General features: G+C 37.8%; 1 protein-coding gene across 4 annotated transcripts in view; it reads right to left on the bottom strand.

Moving 5' to 3' along the window:
* Positions 1-279: 279 nt before the first annotated feature.
* The window catches only part of LOC108971755 (centrosomin), a 51,983-nt gene continuing 41,091 nt past the window's right edge, over positions 280-11,171 (bottom strand). For 3 of the 4 annotated variants that reach the window (XM_018938016.1, XM_018938017.1, XM_018938020.1), the window contains 7 exons: positions 10,635-10,730; positions 10,257-10,460; positions 9,826-9,993; positions 6,095-6,364; positions 2,455-4,513; positions 1,190-1,321; positions 280-1,115 (listed from right to left, as the gene is read on the bottom strand). In XM_018938016.1, coding sequence (XP_018793561.1) covers positions 631-1,115; positions 1,190-1,321; positions 2,455-4,513; positions 6,095-6,364; positions 9,826-9,993; positions 10,257-10,460; positions 10,635-10,730 — 3,414 coding nt within the window. In that variant the 3' untranslated portion in view covers positions 280-630. The remainder of the gene's footprint in view (positions 1,116-1,189; positions 1,322-2,454; positions 4,514-6,094; positions 6,365-9,825; positions 9,994-10,256; positions 10,461-10,634; positions 10,731-11,171) is intronic. The other variant, XM_018938021.1, reaches the window with a different exon arrangement.

Below are 11,171 nucleotides of genomic sequence, written 5' to 3'. Positions count from 1 at the left end.
TTCTTAAAAAATTGCTGTTTTCTTCAAATCAATTCCGAAGCTTAAAATATTTAAGCAAAAATATGAAATATGAGGCCTYCACTATATTAAAATATTACAAATATAAATTAATTTTCTTAGGACATTTTGTTAATTAATAAATATATGTACGTCTATGTAAATGTGTATGTCATGCTAACGGAAATATGAAGTTAATTAATTAAATTACTTAAAGTTAGGCGCGAATAAAATTTTTACATACGAACAACAAATTTTATAAATACATACAATGTGCGTATGTTGAATAGCAAAAATTAAACAATAACAAAAATAACTTCCTTATATATAAATATGTATGTTTGTATGAGTAAAGTGCTTAAATGCTATAAAATTAGCTTAATAACTAAGCATTTATGTGCTAATTAAACTAATATTTGTCTAAATTAGCATATAGGTATGTCATGTAAATATATTTATTTGTATGTGGGGGTGTGTCAGTGTTTAATGCGAAGTGAGTGCAATTGCAATTAATTGACTGCACGTGCAYTTAGTTACATTCACTAGGCGCTAAAATTTAGTAATCTCGCTGTTTGTGTGTGCGTGAGTGTGTATATGTGCTTGGATGAGTTATCCAAAAACAATAATAACACATTAATGCGGTGCATCACTACTTGATTTTGACGTGCTGGCGCCACCATCATTTGTTACATTACGTTGTTGTTGTTGTTGTTGATGATGATGTTGTTTTTGCTGTTGTTGATTGTGTTGTGTTTCTTGCTCATGTGCTTCGGTTTCATGATGATGCGGTGCATTTGTTTGTTGCACTTTAGCCATATGGAGGCGCGCATATTTTAGTACATTTTTCGTTTTTAGTATTTGATCTTTAATTTCTTTCTGGAAGGTTTCTTTACGCTGATTTGCAATATGCAATTTTTTATAGGTCTCTTCGAATGCGCGCTTCGTTTGTACGAGTTTGCGTCGCAATTCGGCATTTTCTTGTTCTACCTTAATGCAATCGTGTATGGGATGGGAGCCTGTGTTGGCGCCAACAGTGGCGGTTGCACTCGTATTCACGTTCGCCACACTCATCTTATTCTCTGTGTTGCTGTCATCCGTCTCTGTGCGGGTTGGGGATTCTGCATATGTGGGTGGTAAGGCAAATAAAGCGTTTAGTATTGGAAAAAAACATTATGTTTAAACATTGTCGTACCATTTTTGATATCCATGCTGGACGTGCGTCCCGTATCGCTCTCAATACCCAGATCAGAGGATGAGCTATGTTGTGGGCGCTTGCTTGCTAGAGCATTCATGTTACTCTTATCCTGTTTGCTGTATCTGACATCTGTAAGTGTTATTGTGATTTTTAATAAGAAAAAAAAAAGAAAAATACGGAAGCTATAATACAAAGTTTGTATAGCAGTCACATGCTATACTTGTCCGATACAAATAATTTCTTCGCAGATTGTAGCGTTGACTTGGAAAATAATASAAGCCGAATTTCGTAAAAATATCTGCTCAAATAAAAAAGTTTTWCTTACAAAGACTTGATTTTGAACGGTCAGTTTGTATTGCAGCTATATGCTATAGTGATCCGATCTGAACAATTTCTTCAGAGATTATAGCATTGCTTTGGAAAACATTCTATGCCAAATTTCATGGCAWTAACTTTTTAAATAAAAAATTTTTCATACGAGAACTTATTTTTGAACGGACAGTTTGTATGGCAGCTATATGCTATAGTCGCCCGATCTKCRCAAWTTGCTGGGATATTGTAGCGTTGCCCTGGAGAACAATTTATGTTGAATTTCATGAAAATATCTTCTCAAATAAAAAAGTTTTCCATACAAAGTGAAAGTTTTTGAAAGTTCAGTTTGTATAGCAGCTGTAAGTTAAACTTTTCCGATCTGAACAATTTGTTCGAATATTATAGCATTACCTTGGAAAACAATCTATGCYGAATTTCATGATAATATCTTCTCAAATAAAAAACTTTTCTATACAACCACTTGATTTGGATCAAAAAAATTGTATAACAGCTATATGCTGCCCGATCCAAAAATTTCTTCGGATTATAGAATTGCTTTAGAAAATAAACTATACAGAATTTCGTGACGATTTCTTGTCAAATAAAAAACTTTCCATACAAGGACTTGATTTGGATTGTTCACTTGGTATGGCAGCTATATGCTACAGTGGTCTGATATCAGCGGCTCTGACAAATGAGCAGCTTCTTGGTGAAAAAAATACAACTGCAAAATTTCAGAATGATATCTCAAAAACTGAGCGACTCAGMTCATCATGCTGATAATTTTTATATATTCTATAGGATCCCCGACGTTTCCTACCGAAAACACTTCGTACTTTCAAAACTACTTTGGCAYGTGTTCCACAATATTCGTGGGATAACTTACAAGATTCTTATTCAAAATAAATTTTAAATACCAAACGTTAATAATATAATATATGAATACACACCTTCCTGCGTGACTTTCTCACCACCGCTTGGCATAGGCACAGTMTTTAGCAGCGAACGTTGCAGATTGGACAATTCCACGCTGGACACACGTCCCGTRTCGCTGTGTATACCCAAATCGGGCGACGAATTGCTTTCGCGTTTCGTACTCGACTTCTGCACTTCGTCCGAGGCGTAGCCCGACTGAGATGCATCGCTRGCATTTAGATGTTTAGCGGCCAAGGCYAAYTGGGCTTGCGCCAATTGTTCGTTCAGCGTTTGTTGCAGCGCTTCCAGCTCTTTGACACGCTGTGCTGTTGTCGTGTGTTGTATTTCAGCTGTGCTCAGCTGTTGTTGCACGTCCATTAGACGTTTCTCCACTTGCAACTTCTCATTGTATAGTTTTGTGCGTTCGGTAATAAATTTGGATGCTTGCAGCACGCTTTCGTCTAATTGCTTTTTGAGGCTGCGCACTTCCATTTCGCTGGTGATCAGCGATTCTTTGAGTTCTTGCTCGTTTTCCGTCAGGTAGTCGATGYTGCGTTGCGCCYCAATGTATTGTGTTTGCAGTTCGGTTAGTTGCGCTTTGCACTCTTCGTAAGTGGTGCGCGCTATCCATTCACGTGTCAGCGTGTCTTTGTGTATGCGCTCTTGCTCCTTYAGGCGTTGTTGCATGAGCTCCTCCAATTCATGTTTGAGCGTATCCAAGCGCTGACGCTCTTTTTCGCTGGCCAACTTCAATTGTATTTCATACTTTTGCTTGATGTCTTCAATGTCGGCTTTCAGCGCGYCCACTTGCACTTCAGCGAGTCGCGCCTCCACCGCGATACGATCACGCTCCGCTTGCAATTGTTCGACGGCGCGCGTTTTCTCATCAATCTGCCGCTGTATAACCGAACTGTTGATGGCAGCGTTGCTATTATTGGACGGCTCACTGCCRATCGCGATCAGATCGGTGATTAATTCTTCATTGCGTTGACGCAACTGTTCGACTTCTTGCGTCAGCGATATGGCACGTAGAGATTCCTTCTTCAGATTGTTGTCAGCCTCGACCAATTGGAACTGCACCATTAAGATGCGCTCATCACGCTGTGTAATCAATTTCTCCAGCTGCGTAATACGCTCCTGATTGCGCAGTTTTGTGGTGCGGCTCTGCTGCAACGCATCACTTTCGCTCTCGCTGTCMGTGTCGGCMGTTGCTGGCGCTTGCWTGCTGATCGTGTCCTTCACTGAGACATTTGTCGCTGCAGCGCCGTGCTCCTCCAAACCAATGCGCGCCATCGATACTTGACGATCTGGTTCGGACCACGCTTCCGATTCGCTCAGATTATCTAACAAAAATGGTGGCAATGAGCGTCGATCTTTAGCATCCTTCGCATAGTCTGCAGTGCCGCCACAACTGCGGCGACTATCCAATATCTTACGCAAGGCCTTATTCTCCGAGCGCAGCACATCGAAGGAGTGACGCGTACGCAAGTGTTCGTGCGAATTGAATGTCTTATTGGTGAGTCCAACAACTTCATGTTCATCGTCGTCCAATAGCAGGCGCGATAAATTGCTTAAACCTTCAAAGCTTTGATCACCGGTGGTCAGCGTCTCACGTATGCTCGTCGATAAGTCGAGACTGCAGTCGACAGCTGTGCGCATGGCACGTCGGCGATCTGTTGACARGAAACTCAASACCTCCTTGTGCTTCATAAGCGAATTGAGGAAACCGGCTAACTCGTAGAGACGATCCGATAGCGCACCGAAAACTTTGGCATATGCGACTCGACAGGTTTCTGCATTGTCGGCTTCGGCACGTGCTGTACGCGCTTCTAAACGCAATTCTTCGATCAGCGCTTCATTGCTGCGTCCACTGATCAAACGCTGATTCAGCACATCCACTTTACGTTGTAGCAGTTTGTTGTGCTCCAGCGCTTTGGCGTAATCAGTTTCGGTGAATGATTGCTGCAATTGGAGGGACTCAAGATTCTTGCGGGCGGCTGTTGGTGAGAGTGGTGATGTCGTATTAGCATTGACCAACTTTGTGAGACGTTCGATTTCACGATTCTTTTGCCAAAGTTCATTGTTGACGAGATTCTGCGTAGGCGGAAGCGCATGGAAGAAAATAAAATTAAAAATTCGAGCTCACTTATTTTGAAGGGTAAATACATGTGGTGATAAATAGTGACGTGTTAAATTAAAGGCCTATCTAAAACATTTGCCATTCTTCGGGCAAGGYAGCCGGTTGCAATGTAACTTCACATTCAACTGACAATGTGCCAGTTCTTCCCGCATTCGGGTTTTAACCACAACGACCACGATACTCCCCGAGGGCCCAGTCCGCATGAGCAGGTTGAAACGAAATTCAAGGGCACCTGCTCCACGTGGTACCAGAATTAAGATTCCGGTCAGACCTCGTAGCCGAAACTACTAACACTTGAGCTTCCCTGTTGACCAGTCCAACGTTGGATCCCATACGCACATTACATGCACACACCATTCACAAAAGAAGCTAACCCTTGTTCTCACTTAAACGCCTGTGCCACCTAAACTTTTCGGCATATCGCTTAGTAGAGTTCATACTGCTAACATCTAAACGTCCAACAGTCCAGCTAATCCTCATACCAACCAGATCCCAAATGTTCGAGTACATCGGTCCTCTGCTCCCGCCCCACAAAAACAACCTGATAGGATTCTTTGACATAAAAATGCATACAGCGATCCATGCCCCGTAAGCAAAAAACCCACCCTCAGACAWAATCTGAAGCCTGGGTTACCCTCAACAAACTCAACGTCCCGAATGTTCTCCATTGTTGCAACGGTCTTGCCACCTACATTTGACCCTATCATCTAAAAGTCTTCTGCTCCCTACATATCCTTCGCTCTCCACATCATCTTCGAAAATGCAGTCATTGCGCAGTAATGAAACACTCATCCTTTGAGACAGCAAACAAACAATCATCATACAACGCTGTATTGAAAGAAGTTTTTGGCTCCCCAAGATTGTCATAGCTGCTTCCCACCATACAGGCACCTGCCACAAACAAGCCACGATATATGGTGCGAACAGCACGACGTTCGAGACCACAATCACTCCGCAAAATGCATCGTACTTTGYCTACGGTTGCCTGTAGTCGYTGCTCCACATTCGCCAAGTGTGGAGTGAAACACATTCTGTTACCACCCCGAATATTTGGTGGACGAACCGGCGACAATCTGCCCTTAAGCAGCAATTGTCCTCCTGCCCGCTCAAACGCAGACCGCGAGAGACCGTTCTTCGATCAGCAGAAGAAAGTCGTCCTCATACGCMCAACACTTTTAGAGTGGCTCGAGCTGCCCAAATAGATATTCCATTCTAAGGATCCAAATATATGGACCTCAGATGCAAGCCTGCGGACAGCCATGAACCATTCCAGCTTGAGTAGTTAAACGCCCCCTTGAAGTCAGTAAATATGCCAAGGACAGACGGACAGGGCAGCATCGTCTTAGCTAGCGTGTCAAGCCGATAGGATTCTGCTATGTCCGTCTGTCCATTACATATATATATATGTATATCTATAGTGTCTTTGACTTTTTCTTCAGTTCTGCGTATAACTATAATCAAGTCACGCCCGGTTTTTGCTTGCTTAGACTTCTTATCCATTATTTTTCAAAAATCAATAAAATCTTGCTCCTTACCTGCAAGGCTGCAGTCTTCTTCTTGACTTCGGCTTCCAGATTCTTAATCGTATTCTCATGATCGCATTTCTGAATGTGATTTTGTAAAGCCTCCGAGTCGCTCAATGATTTGCCGCCATCTTGTTGCTGCTGCTTCTCGCGTTGCAAGAGCTGTTGCAGCGTACGACAGGCGGTGTCATAGCTTTTGCGCAGCTTYACCAACTCCTGTTGCGCATCGTCCAACTCGCACAGTTTATCAGCCAASGCGATCTTCTTCTCCTTCAAGTCGCGCTGCGTATGCGCATGTAAAATAAATTGTGGAATTAGCAAATTTGAAATCAAGAATATACATATATGATGTAATAGTAATGATGCTTTCGAGCTTTTGCATTGCATTTGAGTTGAGCCTTCTTCGGTAAAATTGTAGCAAAAAATAAATGCAATTTATTTCGGTTCTCAAAATTTTTTACAAACATGCAATTTTTTTTTTACAAAAATATATGTACATACATGTGTACTAAACTCAAATAGCAAAAAATCCGTTGTAAAATACACACATAAATATATATATATACATATACAKACATACAAGTACTAATGTTACAAAATAGATAAAGGAAATTTATGTTAATTTGTAAGAATATGCAACAAAATTGTGTTGTCATACAAGAAATCAGTGTAATGTTGAAGCAGTTGTTGCGCATGCGCACTGAAAACAGCATATAATTAACACTCATTGATCATTCATTTGCATACAATGTTTTGTGCATAAAATTTTGAACGGCATTTAAGCTTTGACGCCCCTGAACTTAGCAACTGCGGCGTCGTCTTCGACCTGACGTTGCACCAATATTTAGATAGAGCGTTTGTAATGCGATATAGTAATGCGTGAGTTGCGCTAAAAATTTCCAAATTTTGAATATACAAAACGTACGCCATCCACATTGGATAATGGGCTGTGCCGCTTATGCTGTAATTTTTTATAAAAATCCGAATGAAAATTACCAAAAAAAAAAAACAACACCCCCAAAGACAACAACACGCTCACCTGCATACATTCCCTATCTGCGACTGGCGCCGGTTCGACGTCGCCACAGTAAATGCTTGCTGTCGAAAAGTTTGCCTGCAACGAAGTGCAACTACCCGAGTGCGATGCGCAAGCACCGCCAACGCCGCCAGCATCACAGCCRCCAAACATGCTCGCATCGCTGATTGTATAGCGTATGGGAAATGCTGGCTCATGACCGCCATCATYCTCCAGCTCCTCACAGGTGAAACCAACACCGCCATAGCCGCCACCATCACCACTACTCAASCCTAAACCGCGATGGCGCGCGCAACCATCATTTAGATAACAACATTTGACAATTGCCTTTCTCTCTGGCAAATCGTGTTCACACTTCTCCACCACTTTGCTGCTGCTGTACTTGGCATTGTTGCTATAGTTGACCAGCAATTTGTGCTTTAACAARTATTCACCGTGAAAATCGCCACGTCCCTTAAGCATATCGCGATAATTCATTTCGTATTGTTTATTACAATCGACGGGCTTCTCGTCGTACTCATGCGCATATTGTTGGTAGAACTCCTCCTTTTCGATGGTGAAGCATTCGTTCTTATTGCGCTGCAGCTTGCCGATGATGGCGCGGAAAAAGCGATTCTCGCGCTTGGCTAAGTTGCGTTCGAAATTCATTTTGGTCACCATTTTTTCGTAGTCTTGTATGCGTTCGAGCAGGCGTGCGGTATTCGCGCTCTTGAGAGAAATTGTCGACTGTTGGGGTAGGTTAGTTGATGGGAGAGAGAGAGAGTAGCAGACGTGGATGCAGAAGATTTTTTGGTTTTTTGGTAGATAATACAAAATTAAATTTTGAAACAGCGTGAATACTTGTACTTTGTACAACTGTCGATACGTTAAATTTCAAAAATTCAAAACTACTCTCAAAACTAATATGTCGAGGTTTTGAACGAGTATTTAATATAACGAGTAATAAAACATTTCGAAATCAGTTATTGAGTGTAAGCGAGTGAGCAACAGTTCTTAAGTAATATTGTAAAATTTGAAAATTATTCAAAATTGAAATTCGAATGTCGATTCGGACAAACTTTTCGAAGTGCTCTTTCAAAATTACAATGAATWGGTTTTCAAACAGATAATTCGAAATCGAAATGTATTGATATTCGAACAAATATTCGAATTTTTCGTAGTTTTTTCAAAACTTCAGCGAATTTGTTTATCAAATAAATGCATTGATATTTGCATAAAATTTCGAATTTAAAAAAAAATGGTATTCGAAGATTTTACAAAAAAGAAATGTATTGATATTCGAATATATTTTTCGTATTTGAAATTAACTGATATTCATAGAATATTTTCGAATTTGAAATTAATTGATATCCAAAAAGAACTTTGCGAAATAGAAATTATTCGAAGTTTTTCAAAGTTTCAATGAATTGATCTTCAAACAAATAATTCGAAATCGAAATGTATTGATATTCGAAAAAAATGTTCGAATCTCAAATAAATTGGTATTTGAAAATCTTTCAAAAAAAGAAGAGTATAGATATATATATGTACGAATATATTTTTCGAATTTGAAATGAAGTGATATTAGTAGAATCATTTCCATGAATTTATTTTAAACAAATACTTCGAAATTGATACGTATTGATATTCGAACAATATTTTGGTATTGGAAGAAATCTTTCGAAACTGAAATGAATTGATATAAAATTTTAGAAATCGAAAAGAATTTGAATTTTAAGATATGTACATATCTTTCGAAATTAAAATGAATTCGGTTGAAGTAATTAGAACTAGTTTTTCGAAATCCAAATGTATTCATATGTTAAGAAATCTTTCGCAATAGAAATTAGTTTGTTTTGTTTAAATTGAAAGGATTGGTGTTCCAAGCTTTGAGATAAAATGGTATCCTAACACATATTTCGATATCGAAATGAATTTTTTGAAATCAAAATTAATTGGTATTAGAACAAATCTTTCGCAAACGAAATAATTTTTTTGAAATCGAAAGAATTAGTGTTCTAACAATATTTCGAAATAGCAATTAATTGACATTTTAACACAATTCGAAATAATATGATGTTCTCTCAAATCTCTCGATGTCGATAAGCTTTTTTTTAAATCGAAACTGATCGGCATTAGAACAAGTCTTTCGAAATCGAAATTAATATTTTTGAAATGGAGATGAATTAATAATTGACGGAATACCATAGATTTTTTTTTATCGAATTAAAACGGTATCTAAGAGATATTTCGAAATCGAAATGAATTTGTCTTGAAACTATTTTTAGAAATTAGAATGAATTTGTATTGGAACTAGTTTTTTGAAATCGAAATGAATTTGTTTTGGAACTAGTTTTTCGAAATTGAAATGAATTTGTATTGGAATAAGTTTTTCGAAATTTAAATGATTTGGTTTAAACATATCTTTCGAAATTGAACTTAAATTTTTCGAATTCGAAGAAATTGATATTCGAAAAAAATTGCGAAATCAAAAYGATTTGGTATTCGTAAGYTTCGCCTACCACACTACGTATATTMTAACTGAAAACGATTAATAAATGTGAATTTAAGAGAACTTTCTTTTACTACTAATATACTATCATTTGTAGATCTACAAACTAAGTGTTGGATATCTAACAATCTTAACAGCTAATAGGCAACTAATTTCTAACTCTTGCACTACATTTYTAACTAATAATAACTCACAARTCTTTTTTATGAAACTTACTTGCATTTGGCTTAATGCATCCTGCTGTTCGCGCATGCGCTTTTCACATACTTTCATATTTGAATACTCTTTATGGAAATTATCTTGAGTGGACTTCAAAGCTTCAATTAAATTGCTATTATCTTCCTTCAGATCGGCATTGCACAGACGTAGACTTTTCAAATTAAGCTTTAAGCGAAAGTTTCAAACAATGAGAGGTTGATTTTTATTAAAAAGCACAGAAGTATAAAGAATATAAATTAGCAATTCTGGCTAAACTATTAGGGAGTTGAAACACTTCTTTCAGCACAACATACATGTAGTTAAATTAGTTTAATGTGAACACCAAAGTTTTTGACAAACTTTAGCAACACCTCAACTCAAATGCAASGCAAAATCTTTATGCTGAATGCAACAAAATTGTTTTATATGTGTATGCGCAGCACACTTACCTCAATATTGGCCATATCCTTTTCCTTGTTCTCCATCATCTCCAAGAGTTCAGCATTTTGGAAAGCCAATTCCTTTACTTTCTCTTCATATTCGTTGATTGTCTCATCACGCTTCGCAAGCAGCTCTTCGAACTTGTTGTTCTGTGTTTGCATTGCAATTATTTTACTCTCCGACTGTGTGACCATGCCCTCAAGCTCACGTATCTATGGCGTAATTGCAGGTTGAGCGGACAAGCAAACATGTTGCAGCAACGTATGTGGAAAAGTAACAGATAAAAAGAGTTTTTTTGTGAATTTAGTGAATTCATTTATTAATAGTTTTAGGTTATTTTATTATTAAATAATGCGTAGCAATAAATTAATTAAAATTATACAAACTTTTTGTAAAGTATTGACATTTTCCGAAATCTCTGAATGTCCAAGCAAATCGTTCATAAAACCGCTTTGCTGAGTCTTATCCAAATCGCGTTCCATCTAGAGGGCGAGAAATGAAAGCGAATGGGTTAGTTAGGAAAACTTTGAATATGGCTCTTGAAGTGATTAGTAATATTTGTTCTTAAAATTTTCTAATATATTTTTCTGTTTGTCTTATTAACCCTAATTAATTTCTAAGTAATTGAAACGGACCGGGTTTTATATCCATTTGAAATTCTTAAAATTAATGAAGTAGTATAACAGAAAATTTATAAAAATGTTAAATGGTCCGCATTATATTTGTTTGAACTCAGATGTTAAGATTTTTTATTTATATTAAAATGATCATTAAATTTTCAACAAAACCAAAATCATTTTTTATACAAATTATTTTGTGGTAGAGTGAAAAAGTATGTTTTCAAAATTCATTAAACAATTTTTAATATATTTTAGGATTAGGATTAGGATTAAATCCAATATATTTTAATGGAAATTTAAGAA

Source organism: Bactrocera latifrons, unplaced genomic scaffold, assembly GCF_001853355.1.
Source record: "Bactrocera latifrons isolate USDA-ARS-PBARC rearing strain unplaced genomic scaffold, ASM185335v1 scaffold_359, whole genome shotgun sequence".
Taxonomy (NCBI): Eukaryota; Metazoa; Arthropoda; class Insecta; order Diptera; family Tephritidae; genus Bactrocera; species Bactrocera latifrons.
This window is presented reverse-complemented; position numbering and strand designations above follow the sequence as displayed.